Source organism: Capra hircus, chromosome 4 (genome assembly GCF_001704415.2).
Source record: "Capra hircus breed San Clemente chromosome 4, ASM170441v1, whole genome shotgun sequence".
NCBI lineage: Eukaryota > Metazoa > Chordata > Mammalia > Artiodactyla > Bovidae > Capra > Capra hircus.
Genome location: NC_030811.1, coordinates 71,567,753 through 71,587,689, shown reverse-complemented (window position 1 = coordinate 71,587,689; position 19,937 = coordinate 71,567,753). Strand labels below are relative to the sequence as shown.

The 19,937-nt window shown below is 39.3% G+C and overlaps 1 protein-coding gene across 1 annotated transcript in view; it reads left to right on the top strand.

The window, feature by feature from the left end:
• Positions 1 to 19,937, top strand: part of SLC26A4 (solute carrier family 26 member 4) — a 57,625-nt gene that overhangs the window by 10,945 nt on the left and 26,743 nt on the right. The window contains exons 3-9 of the mRNA XM_018047525.1: positions 2,699 to 2,809; positions 4,568 to 4,752; positions 5,263 to 5,427; positions 12,368 to 12,520; positions 12,621 to 12,703; positions 16,149 to 16,296; positions 18,006 to 18,119. Of these exons, the coding sequence (XP_017903014.1) occupies positions 2,699 to 2,809; positions 4,568 to 4,752; positions 5,263 to 5,427; positions 12,368 to 12,520; positions 12,621 to 12,703; positions 16,149 to 16,296; positions 18,006 to 18,119 (959 nt within the window). The remainder of the gene's footprint in view (positions 1 to 2,698; positions 2,810 to 4,567; positions 4,753 to 5,262; positions 5,428 to 12,367; positions 12,521 to 12,620; positions 12,704 to 16,148; positions 16,297 to 18,005; positions 18,120 to 19,937) is intronic.

The window sequence follows — 19,937 nt, the reverse complement described above, 5'->3', positions numbered from 1 at the left end:
GTGTCTGACTCTCTGCGACTCCATGAATCACAGCATGCCAGGCCTCCCTGTCCATCACCATCTCCCCGAGTTCACCCAGACTCACGTCCATCGAGTCCTTGATGCCATCCAGCCATCTCATCCTCTGTCGTCCCCTTCTCCTCCTGCCCCCAATCCCTCCCAGCATCAGAGTCTTTTCCAATAAGTCAACTGTTCGCATGAGGTGGCCAAAGTACTTGAGCTTCAGCTTCAGCATCATTCCTTCCAAAGAAATCCCAGGGCTGATCTCCTTCAGAATGGACTGGTTGGATCTCCTTGCAGTCCAAGGGACTCTCAAGAGTCTTCTCCAACACCACAGTTCAAAAGCATCAACTCTTCGGCACTCAGCCTTCTTCACAGTACAACTCTCACATCCATACATGACCACAGGAAAAACCATAACCTTGACTAGACGGACCGTAGTCGGCAAAGTAATATCTCTGCTTTTGAATATACTATCTAGGTTGGTCATAACTTTTCTTCCAAGGAGTAAGTGTCTTTTAATTTCATGGCTGCAGTCACCATCTGCAGTGATTCTGGAGCCCCAAAAAATAAAGTCTGACACTGTTTCCACTGTTTCCCCATCTATTTCCCACGAAGTGATGGGACCAGATGCCATGATCTTTGTTTTCTGAATGTTGAGCTTTAAGCCAACTTTTTCGCTCTCCTCTTTCACTTTCATCAAGAGGCTCTTTAGTTCCTCTTCACTTTCTGCCATAAGGGTGGTATCATCTGCATATCTGAGGTTATTGATATTTCTCCTGGGAATCTTGATTCCAGCTTGTGTTTCTTCCAGTCCAGCATTTCTCATGATGTACTCTGCATATAAGTTAAATAAGCAGGGTGACAAGATACAGCCTTGACATACTCCTTTTCCTATTTGGAACCAGTCTGTTGTTCCATGTCCAGTTCTAACTGTTGCTTCCTGACTTGCATACAGATTTCTCAAGAGGCAGGTCAGGTGGTCTGGTATTCCCATCTCTTTCAGAATTTTCTACAGTTTATTGTGATCCACACAGTCAAAGGCTTTGGCATATTCAATAAAGCAGAAATAGATGTTTTTCTGGAATTTTCTTGCTTTTTCCATGATCCAGCGGATGTTGGCAATTTGATCTCTGGTTCCTCTGCCTTTTCTAAAACCAGCTTGAACATCAGGGAGTTCCCGCTTCACATATTGCTGAAGCCTGGTTTGGAGAATTTTGAGCATTACTTTACTAGCATGTGAGATGAGTGCAATTGTGCGGTAGTTTGAGCATTCTTTTGCATTGCCTTTCTTTGTATATGCATTAATATACAATATTTTTCTCCCTCTGACTTACTTTACCCGTATAACAAGCTCTAGGTTCATCCGCCTCAGTTCAACTGACTCAAATTCATTCCTTTTTATGGCTGAATAATATTCTACAGTATATATATGTACCACAACTTCTTTACTCATTCATCTGTTGACATCTAAGCTGCTTCCATCACTTTTTAAAAAAAACTGTTGTACATGTAACCCTTTATTAATGACCCAAAGGTCAAAGAACTTGATGTTCTGTCATTGTGAGTGAGTGAAATGTGGGGAGGTAGATATGCTGACTACCTATGAAGTATTTTAAAAAACAACCCACAGGAGAAGGAAAGTGCTAAGGACTGAACGTTTGTATCCCTCCAAAATTCATCTCTTGAAGACTTAATCCCCAGTATGATAGTATTTGGAGGTCGGAAGCCTTTGGGAGGTAGGGCTTCCCATGTGGCTCAGTGGTAAAAGAATCTGCCTGCAATGCAGGAAACTCTGGTTCAATCTTTGTGTCAGAAAGATACCCTGGAGAAGGAAATGGCAACCCATTCCAGTACTCTTGCATGGGAAATCCCACGGACAGAGGAGCCTGGCAGGCTACAGTCCATGGGGTTGCAAAGAGTTGGGCACTACTTTAGCAACTAAGCACACACACACGCCTTTGGAAGGCAATCAAGTAGAGTCTTCTTGGTGGGCTTAGTGACCTTAGGAAATCTGTGCAAGAAAGCAGCCATCTGCAAACCGGGAAAGAGTGTTCACCGGACACTGAATCTGCTGGTACTTTGATCTTGAACTTCTTAGCTTTCAGAACTCTAAGAAATAAATGTTCATTGTTTAAGGCCCAAAATAAAACTCCCAAACCCCAACACAAAACTCCCAAACCCCAACACATTGTTGCCTTCCAACCCCCATGTACGAGGGAAGGCTGAGATTCTCCAGACAGTGTGACGTTCATGGACCTAGAAACCACTTGGAGAAGCCTAGCAAAGGTGTTGATCTCCTAGTGCTATGTGCAAAGGTCAGATTTTTTTCTTTCTTTGCATCTAACTTCTGTTCCCCAACAAGAAAGAAGAAAGTACATGTTCCTCATTACACATAGAAACACTGGATTCAGACAAAGCCAGGCTAGACCTTTGAACAGAATTGATCAAGTTTTTAATCAACAGCTTTTCCCCGACTCACCTGAGTGGACGGTTGAATTACTGATCAGTTGTGTCAGTTCTTTTGAGTAGGTGATTTGAATCACATTCTGCATCCTAGCATAGCCACAGACCATGCACAAAGTAAGGAGATCATTCAAGATGAGCTGCAAATTAAAGAGACCTATGAAAAGGCTTTTCTCTGTACAGTAGACACAAAGTTTGTTTCTGAACTTGACCGTTTTGGATGTATTTTCAGGCATGGCGTATGCTCTACTAGCTGCTGTTCCTGTTGGATATGGTCTCTACTCTGCTTTTTTTCCTATCCTGACGTACTTTATTTTTGGAACATCAAGACACATCTCAGTTGGTAATTATAAGCATATGCAATTCTGTTTGTTCACATTGAATGTGTTTGGACTGTATTATGTGTGTTCTGCTTCCTTTCTTTGTTAGTGTTTTCTAGCAAGATAGGGCTTTTCCTATTCAGTGATGCAAAGGTTTCTTCTTAGCTTTCAAAATACTATGCTATTAGGTGGCTTTACACCCAACTTTTTTTATAATGAAGAGGAGAAAATTGAAAGATGGTTAAGAAATTATAGACTACCTTCAAATCTTAGCATGTTTGGCTTTTCAAAAATGTTAATACATTTGACTCTATTTAGAAAGTGTTCTAAAATGAAAAATGATAACGGAAAATAATCTTGAAGAGGTCTTTGAACTTGTTTTACTAGATTAAATTAGCTTTACTAAATTATGTTCATCAAATACATATTCATTGTCTTATTAAAGAACGTAGTTATTTTAAGTCACTAATATTTGAAGACTGGGAAAATTGTGCCAAAACAATTTAGAAACTAAGCTTGGCTTTCCTTCTTGGTATAGCCCCAAATAGATTTATTTCCTGATGTTCCTGAAATTTGAATTTTCTTCTCCTAGAATGTTCTAGTAAATGAATGTTTTAATGCTATTTTGCAACGTTGACATTTATACTTGAGATAAGTTTTCGCCTACATCCATCTGCTGGCTAGACATGTCTACCTGGGCAATCCTCTTGAAACAAATAGAGCCATCTACTGTTCTATCTCCAACCCTTATCCTTATCCTTAGTCGTATAATATTTCCCCCAGTGTCTGGAATATTTCCTTGTCTATAAAGGGAGATCAGGAGGAGATTATTGATTAAAAGAACTTCCTTACCCAGGAGAGTTGATTAGTACCAAATGCATGACAAGGTAAGCAACACGGAAGTTGACTTTTTTTCTCTCTCTGCTATTCTACACATTTAGACACTTCAGGTTACTGGATTTTGGTACTGAGTCCTTCTAATTGGTAAAGCCTTCCATGACCAAAGGATAAGATCCTCATCATCATAGATAAAAATATCAGTAGCCGTCTATGGGGTCGCACAGAGTTGGACACGACTGAAGCGACTTAGCAGCAGCAGTGATACAGCAGCTGCTGAAAGAAAAGTACTTTTGAAATGTAGAAGCCTACAGAGTGATATTTGATATGAAAAAATAATTTGTCTTGGAAAAAGAAAAAGAGAAACTACACTACCTTTGGTATTTTTTTGTTTGTTTGTTTTTTACTTTAGCTATTTCTTTAACCAAATTTTGACCTTGTGATATTGATCAAGGTCCTCAGCTCCACAGAGATCAGGACATTGGATGCTCTAGGAAATAAACTTACATGGAATAAAAATAAGATGGAACAAGTAAGGATTCAGCTAATATGCCATTTCTGCCGGGAAACCTTTCTTGACAACTACCCCCTCCATCCCCCTATTCCTACCCATACACAAGAAGATCACACACAGTTTAGACAGCCTTCCTGTGTACTTGCGAAGTGTCTGAAAGCTGTATTATGGTGACCCACCTGCACATCTCTCTTGCTCATTACTGGGTCACGAATGCCTTGAAACATCTACTTTTTAGCTTCTTTTGTGAACAAACAGTATTTTCTCAATCACAGCTAATTACTTCAGATGCATCTTTAATCCTGTGTAGACATGTTGAACCTAAACATTTGCAATTAATAACATAATTATTTTTTTAGTTTTTTATGGAAGTATAGTTGATTTACAAGTGATTAATAATTATTAATTGATAATGATTTTTTTCCCCCAGGACCTTTCCCAGTGGTCAGTTTAATGGTGGGATCTGTTGTTCTGAGCATGGCCCCCGATGAACACTTTCTCGTATCCAGCAGTAACAGAACTGCACTGAATACCACCCTAATAGACTTTGCAGCTAGAGATGCAGCAAGAGTATTGATTGCGAGCACCCTTACTCTTTTGGTTGGAATCATACAGGTAATGGGCTTTCAAGCGATATAGAGGTTGGCAGGATTTGTATCTGAAAGAACTGTTAAGCATATGGGCTTAACTTTCACTTAAAAGCAAAACAAATCAATTTAAGACTCTCAAAGCTATTTTTTATACTGTTTTAGGTCAGATGCGAAAATAGTCAGCAAGCCTCCACTTATGAAGGCTCACTTAATCATCAAAATCAGAGACATAAAAAATAAGACAGAGAAACATGTGTGATTAGAATGAGAATAGGAGAAGGGAGTTGTGCCAGAACCCATAAAGAGACAAAAAATATTCTGGTCACTGGAGCCATGAAACCTACAAGTCACAGGAAAAAAACGTACATGGAATTTTCTTATTATCTATCTACACATGTTTTTCAAATCTTAGAATGGTGGATGGGAGAGATAGGGCCAGAGTTTTAGTTGGTATTAAGCTTAATTCATTAACAGTTCAAAAGTGTTGGTCCTTCTCCCAGGCAAGCATTTAATTTTTCCTTCCTTCTTGTTCTAGTTGATATTTGGAGGTTTGCAGATTGGATTCATAGTGAGGTATCTGGCAGATCCTTTGGTTGGTGGATTCACAACAGCTGCTGCCTTCCAAGTATTGGTCTCACAGCTAAAGATTGTCCTCAATGTTTCAACCAAAAACTATAATGGAATTCTCTCCATCATCTATGTAAGTGTTGCTTCCCTCCAGGGATGGCTCACTTTTCCTATTGAACCTGAGTCTGGAGAGTATAAGCTCCTCCATGTCACGCTTTGGGAGCCATTGGAAACATTCTTCTCTGGAAGAAGCAGGAGTCCCGCTGAAGAAGGCAGAGTTTGCAAATTCTTGTTTTCAGTGGGTCAGTATGGTTTCAGAAGTGTCATCAATCTTCAAAGTATTAATAAAAGCAAAGTTTTATACTGAAGACGGGTTTGGGAGGCAGCACACTTGAGTTCCATTCTCAACCTTGCCTCTGACAAGCGAAGTGACTTTGGACACAGGGTGTAGAATAGTGGCTGAAAACTCAGTTTGGATGACCAAGATTCACATATATCCTGACTCTGTTATTTATTATTTGCTCTATTGCATGAGCAAATTGCTATGCCTCTGCTTCCTTCCCTGCAAAATGGAGTTGGTAATAATATCTACAAATTAAGTTAAATAAGGCTGTATGAGAAGCCCATGCCCTAAGGGCTGGTGAATAACAAAGTACTCAAAAAAACAGTGTTATTTTGAGGGGATTTCCGGCAGTCCATAGGTTAAGACTCTGCTTATACTGCAGGGGAGGTGGGTACAATCTCTGGTTGGGGAACTAAGGTGAAATTATTTATTATTTCACATCTCAAGACTTCTTTTCTTTTTTATTTATAAAATGAAATGATTGGAGATGTATCTCTAAAGCCTTTTTTAACTCTGAGAGTCCATAAAATGCATAATGTAAATGTCCCAGCAATTATAGATGAAAAGGAACGTTAGATTCAGAGATGATTCAACATGCAAAAGAGATGCAAAAGAAGGATGTATTTCACACTAATTAGATTTGAAAAAGTTCTTGGATCTAAATATGTGTTCTATATAGGGCATATTATCAATGCTTGAAAAATGGTGATAATAGTAACATGATGTCACTCTAGCTTGGGGAGAATGATACTAAATACAATGAGCTAGCATTAAGAATGGAGTCCTTTAATGACCCGTGTATTCTAATGACCTTTAATTTCTTTTAAAATGAGGTAAGGCTGTGCATACCTATCTAAAAATTGTGAGGTGGTCAAGGGTTTGCTGAAGTTTGCAGCATTGCCATAGTTCCATTAAACATTAGCATTACTTTATCCATTCAACAATATTACCAAGTGTCTATTATGAGCCAGATACTATGCTGAGCAGTGGGACTAGATGCATACTTGCCCAATAGCTCAATTATCCCTGACTTTCTGTAACCCTTTGGACTATAGCTCACCAGGCTCCTCAGTCCATGGGATTTCCTAGGCAAGAATACTAGAGTGGGTTGCCATTTCTTCCTCCAGAGGATCATCCCAATCCAGGGATCAAACCTGCATCTCCTGTGTCTCCTGCATTGCTGCTGCTGCCAAGTCGCTTCAGTCGTGTCCGACTCTGTGTGACCCCATAGACAGCAGCCCACCAGGCTCCCCCATCCCTGGGATTCTCCAGGCAAGAACACTGAAGTGGGTTGCCATTTCCTTCTCCAATGCATGAAAGTGAAAAGTGAAAGTGAAGTTGCTCAGTCGTGTCCGACTCTGTGCGACCCCATGGACTGCAGCCCACCAGGCTCCTCCATCCATGGGATTTTCCAGGCAAGAGTACTGGAGTGGGGTGCCGTTGCCTTCTCCACTCCTGCATTGCAGGTGGATTCTTTACCTGCTGAGCCATTAGAGAAGCCCAGGACGAGGTAGAGGAGGCAGTTTAACATAGTGATTAAGACTATGAACTTCGGAGTCTTGGGTCTACCACTTATGATCCTATGATTAAATGTGATGTGATTCTGGGCATGTCATATTCGACTTCTTTTTCCCTACCAAGTCCTAGGTTTGCTTTGAGATCATCTCACTGCCTTTTTCTGACAGGTTCTCTCACTTTTGCAGTGCTTATGCACTGCGGTTTTTGTTGTTGTTTGTTTTTTGCTTTCTTACTTTCTCTATCAACTGTTCATTCATTTATCCCTTTATTGTCATCCATTCATCTTTTCAATAAGTATTTATTGAAACCTGCCATGTGCCAGGGACTTTTCACTCCTTGTACAAACCCACTGACTCCTGAATCCACCAAGACACCCCTGACTGAGTGTGCTCACCTCCTTGTATGAATATTGCTAGGCCTGCATCCTCACAGATGACAGGAGGCCTAGCCTGATAGGTAATCTGGGTCCTTGGTCACTGTTGGACTTCTGAAGATGGGGGGAATGAAATTTCACAGTTTTTTCTGGTCTCTTAGGACATGTTTAAGATAGAGCTTGCTGCAAATAACTCCACTTTCAACAGAGACCAAAGTAAACTAGGAAATGCTAGATAGAACAAGGTCAAAAATAATTATTAAACTATTATGTGCCTTATGTTGTGTTGAACATTATTCTTGAAGCCTCAGGTTAGAATGTGTTAGAGAATTCTGCAAGCCATTCCTCCCAGGTCAGCCAAGTTGGATAAAGATACTTCAGTCATCCTTGTGTGAGGGTGAATATAAGCTTGCTTTTCTGAAAAAAGAAGAAACAGCAGGTCTGGAAATAATTGCATAAGAGTTGAAAGAGCCTCTCAGTACCTGAACAGAGAATTCTGCTCATGATATTACCAGTTGTGATTATTCATGAAAGAATCCTTCAACAAATGCAGGGCATCTGTGGATTCCTCCAGGAAAGATTGTAAGATTGTTGTAAGATAGATTTCCCTGGAATGAAGTTAACATCCCTTTTGTTATAAACTTGTGCTTTGGATCATCTGCCTGCTCCTCTCTCAAAAAAGAAAAAGAAAAAGGAAATGATGAATATAAATAATTGGAGGAGGAAATAATGGAAAAGAAAGAAAAATAGAAACTTCAGTTTACAAATGCTAGAGATGCTAGGCATAGGATGCAGAAGAGAGGGATGTCCCTAGTGGTCCAGTTGTTAAGATTCCATGTCTCCAGTTCAGAGGGCACAGGTTCTATCCCTGGTTGGGAAACTGAGATCCCACATACTGTGTGGCCAAAAAAAAAAAAAAGATAGAGGCTACAGAAGGAAAATGACAAGGTGTTGGCAGAATTCAGAATTAGTGATACTCAAGCTACTGTGTAGCTACTCAATTATGTAAGTAAATCATGCAGTCCATTTCAAAGTGGCTATGTTTTCCTACCATTCACTCTGAATGGTTCGTCTTGATAGACAAGGGAAGTCTTTCTGCTTGCTGACTAAGTTGGCTCTGTGTCCCCATTTCTTCCCTAACAAGAATGAAGACCACATTGAAAAGTTCTGCCCAGATGGTGAGAGTTTTGAAAGCTACCCCCAAGCTTGATCAGATTCGTTACTTAGAACTTATTTCCGTATGTATAAATGAAGCCATTATAAAACAAAAGTAACACTTTAAGGTTGATCTTATATATGCACCGAAGTTCTGGTAGGAGGAAATTCCTGACAGCAAGGGGTTTGTTATATTCATAGAGACAAGATGAATTAAAATAAATTTGGCACCAAAAGTTAACTAATGAATTTCCTCATATGTAATACAGGTATAATTTTTAACTTATGGCTTCATACACCCAGTAGGAAGAAATTCTTTAAATGAAATGGTTCTAAAATTCTCCAAGCATAGTAGGAAATATAATAAAATATTACCCATTTCTGAAAAGTTTTATTATCTTCTTGATTTGCCTGGTCAGAATACTAGGCTAAAATATGGAATCATAAGTGTATCCATATTTTAAACATATTTTAGTTAGTATTTTACTTTAATTTATTAAACTATTAATAAGTTAGAATTACTTTTCAGTGCTTTCTTAAGTCTTGTTTCTGTATCTTGGAGTGTTAATACAGTCTGACTACTTCAGTTTATATGGGTGAGTTTTATTTCCACATATATTAAGCTTTCTTTTGTATAACTTTTCATAAGAGATTCTGAATAAATATTCAATATAGGCAACTGATACATTCATAAGCCTTGTTTGATGTAACTGTGTAATGTAAACTGATTTTGATTTTTGCAACTCACATTACATTTATTTTATTTTTTTCATATTACATTTTTAATACAGTCACAGATGCTTTTTATTCGAAGGTCTAAGTGAGTCTCATAGATTACATGAGAATCCTATAGTGATCATTTTTGTAAGGTGAAAATTAGGATTGGGATAGTTGTTCATATTGTTCTTAAGTTTGAATTTTTCCATCTTGCGTTGAAAGTAAACCTTTATTGTGTAGATAGTTAATTGAAGTATTATGTTTAACTCATGAATTAATGAGGGTCATCATCAGGAAATTTGATTATATAGAGAACTGGACAGCAATACCTTCAAGACTCCGAGTTATTTAGGGCTGTAGTACTCAGCCCTAAGTGTGCTAAGTTGCTTCAGTCGTATCTGACTCTTTTTGACCTAATGGACGATAGCCGGCCAGGCTCCTCTGTCCATGGGATTCTCCAGGCAAGAATACTGGAGTGGGTGGCCATTTCCTCCTCCAGAGGATCTTCCTGACCAGGGAATTGAACCCACGTCTCTTATGTCTCCTGCATTGGCAGGCGGATTCTTTACTACTAGCACTACATGGGAAGCCTGTACTGCTATGGTAAATGCCTTAAATTCTTGAGTTGTTGTGTCTGCTTGTATAGTTTCTGATTTGTTTTCTTTTTCACCTTGCTATCACTGGCTTCATCTTGTTACTATCAATGTATATGCCTCTAGCAATTTTTACTGACTCTGGAAAGTGTTCAGAGTAAACATGCTAGTATTGGGTTTAAAGCAAGGACAAACATACTCAGTGAAAATCCAAGAGACTTCCCACAAGTCAGATTCTTGAACTGTAGTTCAAGCACTTGGTGGAATATATTTTGCTTACACAGTGGCTTCTCCTCTCATCCCTTACTCTTGAATGTTTTCCAAAGAATGAGGTTGTTGGCAAGAGGACTCCTATATTACTTGGTGATCACTATACATAATTGTTACCAGATTGTTGTTATAATTATTTGAAGTAATCTTTTATCTTCATATAAAATATATATCTATAAAAGGACTCATTCAAAGGAAAGTAACCTTCACTTGTCTGGAAGAACCTTCTAAAGTCATGCCTTCTGTGGAAGTTCCTATAACAAAGATATTATTGTTCTCTCTTGAGAGTCTTCCTTGCTAATCTCCCTTGATTCCCAGAAATACCCTATTTACAAAACAAAACTAGTTTTTCTTGAGCTGGATTTCTGTCCACTTGGAAAGAGTTCAGTTCAGTTCAGTCGCTCAGTCATGTCCGACTCTTTGCAACCCCATGGACTGCAGCACAGCAGGCCTCCCTGTCCATCACCAACTCCCGGAGTCCACCCAAACTCATGTCCATTGAGTCAGTGATGCCATCCAACCATCTCATCCTCCGTCGTCCCCTTCTCCTCCCACCCTCAATCTTTCCCAGCATCAGGGTCTTTTCAAATGAGTCAGTTCTTCTCATCAGGTAGCCAAAGTATTAGAGTTTCAGCTTCAACATCAGTCCTTCCAATGAACACCCAGGGCTGATCTCCTTTAGGATGGACTGGTTGGATCTCCTTGCAGTCCAAGGGACTCTCAAGAGTCTGTACTCAGTTTTTTTTATAGTCCAACTCTCACATCCATACATGACCACTGGAAAAACCATAGCCTTGACTAGATGGACCTTTGTTGACAAAGTAATGTCTCTGCTCTTTAATATGCTGTCTAGGTTGGGCATAACTTTCCTTCCAAGGAGTAAGCATCTTTTAATTTCATGGCTGCAATCAGCATCTGCAGTGATTTTGGAGCCCCCAAAAGTAAAGTCAGCCACTGTTTCCACTGTTTCCCCATCTATTTGCCATGAAGTGATGGGACCAGATACCATGATCTTAGTTTTCTGAATGTTGAGCTTTAAGCCAACTTTTTCACTCTCCTCTTTCACTTTCATCAAGAGGCTCTTTAGTTCTTCTTTGCTCTCTGCCATAAGGGTGGTGTCATCTGCATATCTGAGGATATTTATATTTCTGCCGGCAATCTTGATTCCAGCTTGTGTTTCTTCCAGCCCAGCGTTTCTCATGATGTACTCTGCATATAAGTTAAATAAGCAGGGTGACAATATACACAGCCTTGCCATACTCCCTTTCCTACTTGGAACCAGTCTGTTGTTCCATGTCCAGTTCTAACTGTTGCTTCCTGACCTGCATACAAGTTTCTCAAGAGGCAGGTCAGGTGGTCTGGTATTCCCATCTCTTTCAGAATTTTCCACAGTTTATTGTGATCTACACAGTCAAAGGCTTTGGCATAGTCAATAAAGCAGAAATAGATATTTTTCTGGAACTCTCTTGCTTTTTTTTTTTTTAAAGAGTTAGTTTTATTTAAATGATCATAGTTCAAGTTTGAACTAAGTACCAAATTAATTTCCAAAAATTTCTACTTGACCTGTATATTAATTCAATAGCTTTTCTTTGCCATAAGGAATGGATGAGTCCATATGTATCTACATATGAAGAATTTTAGGAATTTTTATTAACATCTGTATCATTCATGTTTAGTGAAGAATTTTACCTAAAATATTGGTTAACCAGGACTTTTGATTTCTGTTTTTAATCTCAATAATACATATAACATGATGAAAATTAGGTCACTTAGTAGCACCTATGAAGCTACTTAAGGTATAAAATTTTAAAGCTTTTCTGCCAGCAAAAGACAGTATATAATGATATACTTTCTTTTAAAAGATCTCATTTTTATTGTAAAAAATACAGATAAACTAAAATAAGAAAGCGGAAATCACCCATACTTTTGCCACTCCAAGTTAACCATCATTAGCAACTCGGTATTTATATTGCAAGGGTTGGACGTTAATGGTGTTTGTATTAACAAACACAAATTAAAAATTTTTTAATTTTACATGCAATTCTTATTTGATGATATGATATGATTTTTCATACAGGAGGTATATAAAATTTTTTTTTTACAGACACTGATTGAGATTTTTCAAAATATTGGTAACACTAATCTTGCTGATTTCATTGCTGGATTACTCACCATTATCATCTGTATGGCAGTTAAGGAATTAAATGATCGATTTAAACACAAAATCCCAGTCCCTATTCCTATAGAAGTGATTGTGGTAAGTAGAATGTGTAATTAGAAAATTCAGCATTAATTAGCTTTGTAAGAAAGGAACTATTCAAATGAACTTTTTTAAAACCTCTTTTCTTTTATTTCAGACAATAGCAGCTACTGCTATTTCATATGGAGTTGACCTGGAAAAAAACTATAATGCTGGTATTGTTAAATCCATCCCAAGTGGGTGAGTATGGAGTTCCTCTTAGGCATTAATAACACATTGTCAGTACTTCCTATTTAAATGAAACAAGCTTCATTTCACTGCTGATCCTTCAATAGTCTCATGTGTATGATCTTAAAGAAATATCCCATTTGTGCAAACTATCAGGTAAAGATCAAGGCATTTGTTTAAAAGCAGCACTATATGCTCTTTCTTTTTCTTTACATTCTTAAAACATGGCAGGACATGCACGGTTAACTCCAGACTCCTGATTTAAACTCACATATGCAATTACCGTATAAGCAGAATCATGGTGTGTAACGCTTATTGTACCGAGAACAATCTGCTTAAAGAAAAAGGGAGATCTGGCCTAAATTCTCTTCCATATAATCAGCTTAAGATAATAATTATATCATTTGTTCCTATAAATAAAATGCATGATCTTTAAGGAAGGTTTGATATTTTGGCAATTTGGTGAATTAAAAGAGTAAGGAACTAAGAGTCTGTCCTCTGTCATCTAGTTCTGTGGCCCTGGGGCGGAGGGGGGTTCTCCTACAGTGTAAGTGTTAGCCGTTCAGTTGTGTCTGACTCTTTGTGACCCTGTGATTGTAGTCCACCAGGCTCCTCTGTCCATAGAGGTCTCCAGGCAAGAATACTGGAGTGGGTTGCCATTCCCTTCTCCAGGGGATCTTCCTGATCCGGGGATCAAACCCAGGTCTCCTGCGTTGCAGGCTGATTCTTTACCATCCGAGCCAGCGACACAAAGATAGTGACAAATCACTGAAATCTCAACTTCAGCTTCTTGTAAAACACCAGTGAGATCCCTCCCTCATAAAGTGTAGAGTGGACCAAGGGCCCTATAGCATAATTTGATCATATGACAGTGAAAAAGAAACACAAATGTTTATTAGATTTATAACATTAACTTACAGCATTCATGACTAGACTTGCTATTAGATGACAAGTACTGGTTTCCCTTCCATTAAATACTAGCTGAGGGACCTTAACACTGTGTTTTTCATGCTCTTAATAGAAATTCCACCGCCCAGCCCAGCCCCAGGGCTTATTCCACAGGGAACTGCTGCCATGACATTAGATTAATTGCATGATTTCTTCCAATCTATTAAAAAACAGGAAAGAAAAGTTACAACTGGCTACATGGGGCTTAATTTATGTATCATCCATTAGAGTGTTTCACAAACTCACTTTTTTCTAAGAATCACACAAGGCCTTGTTAACACAAATTCCTTCCTGGTTCTCATCCTGAACCTAATTAATATTTTTCAAAGGGGCTTCACATGATTCTAATGACTAGGTAAGTTTGGGAAACTTTACATTAGAGGATCAACATTTTGATAGTGAATCCTAATGCTGGTATAAATTTAGTAATAAAAATATACAGTGTGGCTGCTTGAGTTACAGTGTTTTCACCCTAACAACTAGATTATTTGAGTAGTTACAAACAGCTACATTAAAAATATATTTTATAGATCCACGTTGTCAGGTTTCCTAAGGTGTAACTCTTGGAGGAGGTCCATGGCAAATGCCCTGCCCCCTAAGTCCAGGTTCTATTACTAGATTTTGGGCACTGCTTTTTGCTGCCACAAGTGATCCTTTCTGGCCCTATCAAGAGATTTCCTGGATGCTCTCCTGCTGAAAATGGATCTCTGGCCTCTTGCTGTTGGGTTAGTCAAGTTGAATGCTCTGACAGACCACCTGTTGTGATTGGTCCGTCTGCCTCACCTGCCTGGCCCCCAGGATATATATAAGCTCTTCCACAGGGTAGTGATCTCACTTGTCTTGTTCAGCTTTTTGATACCCCAGAAATAAGTATAATAACATTAACAAAAACTGAAAAAGAAACCATGATGTGGAGAGATTGGAAAAGGACAAGGAAAGGAGCATGAGATGAGTAGGATGAAAGAAAGAGGACCAAAAAGAATGGTTGTGGAACTTCCTGACAGTCCAAATGGTTAAGACTCCTCACTTTCAATGCAGGGGGCGTGGGTTCTATGCCTGGCCAGGAAACTAAGGTGCCACATGCTGTGTGGCACGGCCAAAACAAAACAAAATAAAACAAAATATAGATTGTGCCTGCCCACCTCTTCATCTCCTCCCCATGTCAATCCCCCAAGAAGGGAGTAAAAGCATAGCCATTACTGGCAGTTTTCTTTAATTCCATTGAGAGTCAGTGCCATAAGTCAGTATTGCTCAGTGTCTAGTGACACCGTGCCCCAAACCATAACCACTTGCCCTACTCCCCTACTGCCTTTCTTGGCCAAATACACAGTTTCTCCAAGTGTGGTCAGCTTCTGAGCATTCCACTGGGATTCACCCAAACCAGGGCCCCCTATTCTCTCACTAACTCTTTTTCTTAACCAGCAGGCTCTAAGAGGGCAAAGCAGATCTGGCTACTCAGGAAATCATCTAATATCTAACATTCACACTCGGACCTACTAAATACTTCACTCTTCTGGGCCTCAGTTCCCTAATCAACAAAGAGAGAAAGGTAGATTCAACAATTTCTAGGATAGTAGATTTAGGATAATACTTTGGATAATATTAAGATATTAGCAGGTTCTAGATTTCTATGGATTTCTATAAGAACCTTATTTCTACATTACCACTTCCAACTATAGGGAAAAAAAAGTGTAGTTTCCTATGAAAGGAGCTTCAGGTATGAGGTAGGTCAGGAAGATTATTATTTTTATTATTTTTGGCCAGAGAACTGGCCATACGGATGATCATCAAGAAAGGAATCCTCCCTGATTTTCATACTTGGGCATGATTGCGTACTTATAAACTTGTAAATTTATTTCTTTATATGGTTGGTGAGTAGCTTTGGTTTTGTAAATAGTAACTGTTTGATCCCACAAATATCATGACGATGGAGCATTCTGATAACCATATACATTTACTCTTTCGGGGGTACTCAAGAAGATTTTAAGTATCATGGCTCTTCGATAGGGATTTTCCACTTCGCTGTTTCAGCATCTTACATTCTTTGTCTCTGTAACAGACCTGACCGCTTCTTGTACAGGGTAAATCTCATTTAACGGCTAGGATATCTTTTTAAAGATATCCTAGATATCAAAGACCTTTGATATTAAAGACATCCAAGACCTCTAAGATGAAACTGTGAGGAGAAACACTAATGTGTGAGATGGTGCCGCACAGGATTATGTGGTATTCAAAAATCAGTAACGACAGGTTTTTCTTGTCAGAGTGTGGATAAGGCAGCATCCGCAGTCTCTCCAATAGGGGACAAAAGAATCAGCCAGTGAGAGAGCACCAACTTCTGACAGAATTGTAAAAGCAGGTGCTACTACTTCTCCTTCTTATGTACCTCTTGTCCTCTTGGGTTAAATTCTTTCATGTCTGACCTGTGGCTGGGTCGATGCAGCATTTGGTGAGGTGGGGGAAGAGCATTGTAGTCAAATTGTCACAGCATTTTTCATTTAAAAACTAGGTTTTTGCCTCCGGCCATGCCATCTGTGAGTCTGTTTTCTGAGATGCTGACTGCATCGTTTTCCATCTCTGTGGTCGCTTATGCCATTGCAGTGTCTGTAGGAAAAGTATACGCCATCAAGCATGATTACACCATTGACGGGAACCAGGTATGGTCACCTTTTGGCTGAACTGGTTTGTAGGACTGAAAATAAGAAAATATGGGAAATAATTTGTTGTCTGTTAAAGAAGGGATTGGTTTCTCTGATCCATCTTTACTGAGTTGGTTTCTCTCCTGCGTCTGCTAATTTAAAGTTATTTTGAAATATGCATGCTGTATCACTTCATTTTAAAAATATATTTTGTTGTTTATATATCCATATTTTATTATATATCTGAAAGATAAGAATGTAAAAAAAAACACATAAGCATGATACACCATTATATTTTTAGAAATACTAGCTATAATTCCATAATATCATCTACTATCCAGTCAGTTTTTAGGTAGATAACCACAATGTCATATCACAACTATTTTACATTTTTTAAAGATTTATTTTTTAAATTGAGGTATAGCTGAAGTACTATATGTTTCAGGTGTGCAACATAGCAATTCACAAGCTTTAAAAGTTATTCTCCATTTATGGTTCTTAGAAAATAATTGGCTATATTCCCTGTGCTGTATGCATCACACCTTTTAAGAAAAAAGTCCAAGTAATCCTAATTTTTAAAAACTTAATTCAGTTAGATCATAAATAACATTTAAGCTTAATGTATTAGGAGCAAGTTGGAATAAGAATTCTTCATGTAATCTAGTATCTCCTGGTAATTAAAAAAAAATTTTTTTTCCTGGTAATTTTTTTAAAGGCAGCTATAATATGGCAAAAGATTGCCACAAATATCAATGATAATAGTTGTGACCACTTTAAACCGAGGTAGTTTATTGTGCAATTAATTACAGGTTTCCCCCATATCCAAAAGAGAGAGTTCCTATGAAAATCTTCTTAAGCTGAAATGGCAGTAAAGTGAAGAAGCAGTTACCTTAAGACACATCTTGCAAACGGATGCACAAAATACACTGAGATGAACAGGTGCTCACAAACACAGTTCAGAGCAATGGCGGCTCCGTGCTGAGATGCTGAGATGCAGAGTGTAGCTTCCCAGGAAGGAGCTTAGTGCTGCTACTCTCTCTGCTTGGGGAGCATGCTGCCTTTATACGGGTTGCTGCCTTTATACGGGAGAAAAACAAACATTTTTCTCCCTTTTTTCATAATAGCAAAAATTCTCTTGAGATTTCTTTGAGTTGGCAAAAACAATAACTAACTTAGATAGATCTTTTATAAAAGCCAAGTGGTGTAAAGCAAACTTTTGAAAAGCAGGGGATACCAGTAACAGATACAAGATGGGTTTTGTAGCATCTGATCCATTACCACGCTGATTTTCCACTGCTTGCAAATCTGCAAGTCTGGTTTGTGTCTATAAACACAGCATAGCAATTACAGCAATTAAATGATTAGCCCTCAGAATAATCATTCTCCACATCATAATATACTTCCTAGCAAATATCCAACCTCAGAAAAAATATTTTATGTGAGAGTTGCAGATAGGCCACTCACCAGAAAGTAAGATAAAGCATTTCAGCAAAAGATACGTCCGTCTTCAGAACAGTTGAGGGCAATGAAGCCTCTCTGAGGCTTTATGGAGCCCAGTTTCCACATGTCTTTCAAGGTCTCCAAGCACCTTTAATGGTAAGAATTAAACTGGGACTCCCAGGCAGGCTGGGCTTGGGAGTTTGCTTTCTTAATGCTCTTTGCTCAACAAGAGTCTTCCAAAGATTTGATTTGTAGCATCACTACCATTCATTCTCTCTCTCTCTTAGGAATTCATCGCCTTTGGAATCAGCAACATCTTCTCTGGATTATTCTCTTGCTTTGTGGCTACCACTGCCCTGTCCCGCACTGCTGTCCAGGAGAGTACTGGGGGAAAGACACAGGTACGGGGCGGTGGTGTGGTAATATCCATCTGCTGCTGCTGCTAAGTCTCTTCAGTCGTGTGCGACCCCATAAATGGCAGCCCACCAGGCTCTGCCGTCCCTGGGATTCTCCAGGCAAGAACACTGGAGTGGGTTGCCATTTCCTTCTCCAAGGCATGAAAGTGAAAAGTGAAAGCTAGAATGATGTAAAGAATGAGTCAGGGGAATGGCGGCTCAGAAAGGCTTGCAAAAGAACTCAGGACAATTAGCCTTTGAGAAAAGTAAACTTGCACATCCTGTTCTGATTCCACCTGGGACCTCTCCGTCTCTGTGACGATGATCTACCCCCTCCCTGTAAACCTCTCTTTATAGTTTTATGATGCAGTAAGTCTCAAACCTTTTTTGTGTCGTTGCCCAGCTGGCAGATAGCTCCACTTACTTGCTTTTGCAGGGATGATAACAGTTGATAATGAAGGTGCTGATTTTTTTCCATTTGTTATCTGGAAATAGAGAAGGCCTAGTAAGATCTCTTTGTGGCTTAATGAGTTATTCTGTTTTCAGGAAAATGAAAAGCTGTCTATTTACATTTCCTTTACCAAGGATCAGGAACTTCCTCCAGAGGCCTTGCATCCAACAGAACCACAGTTTGATAGCTAAGCATATTTCTGCTAAACACTTTGTCATTTCTTCCTGAGAAAGACTTTTGTTCTTGAAGTTCTGAATGTGGGTTTGATCTTGCCTTTAACTGTGATATTAAGTTGTGGCCTTCCCCCAAACCAGCATCCCAGTCAATCTCTGGAAAACTCCTCCTTCACTAGGCCAGATAGCTCAGGATCTGTACTCAGGCCATCCTTTCCAGCAGGGCATGAGTCAGCTATGCCAAACCAAATGGATGAGGGTGAGGGGCAGGCTCAGGGATTGTGCTTCTGTTATGCCTGGGGAGTTTTCTCCTCCCAACACGGAAAGAACTATTATTTAAGAGTAAATAGTACTTTGAGACTATAAGGAGCAACAATCCAAAGTAAATAGTTTAACACACACACTCTACACACAGTCTTCAAATAGGATTTCTTTCTCAGGTAGAGATGCAAATAAATACGAGAGTAACTGAGAAAATGAATGACTCCAACAGTGAGTGGCCCAGGGAGAGTTTGAATTGTCTCCAAGGTGCCCACGATGCTCCTTTCCCATTCATAACAGACCTTTGTGACAGAGTCAGAGGAATTGGCCTTCTCCAATTTCTTGGCTCCTGATGAACAAACATTTACTTTTAACTTTCAGAATTACCCTATTTAAGATTGAGTTTCCTTCTCCATTTTTCTGAACACATTTCTAGCTCTGAGAGAGCAAATGAAACAATACAGCCTCAAATAGGAAGCATAACCGGAGATCTGTGTTTAAGGGGAAGAGGCTGGAGGTGATTGCCAAAGTTGTCCTGTGTTCAGGGGCAGCTGTTAGCAGTGAAGTTTTCTGTGGCTTCCACTGGACATGGAGACCTGACAAGCTCCCCAAGGCACATGGCTGTAAGTGGGTGCGGGCAGATCCCCAAGAGCTGATGTTCACTGTCTGCTAACTCCAGGCTCGGATGGGGACAGCCCTCTCCCGCTTCCCTTCCCCTCAAGAATGCCCATGCAAAGTGATCCCTTGGCAGAAGGTTTGGGGATAATGGTGTTCTGGTAAGCTAATACTCCCTGCCACACACTGGCATGTATTATATTTAGGAATGAAGGATGTCAGGATTTCAGTACTGAAGAATGAAGCAAGCACAGAAATCACTTGGTATTTCATTACTGAAATGTATACTAAGTTCTGGGGTTAAAAGTCTAAGTGTCTGGACTA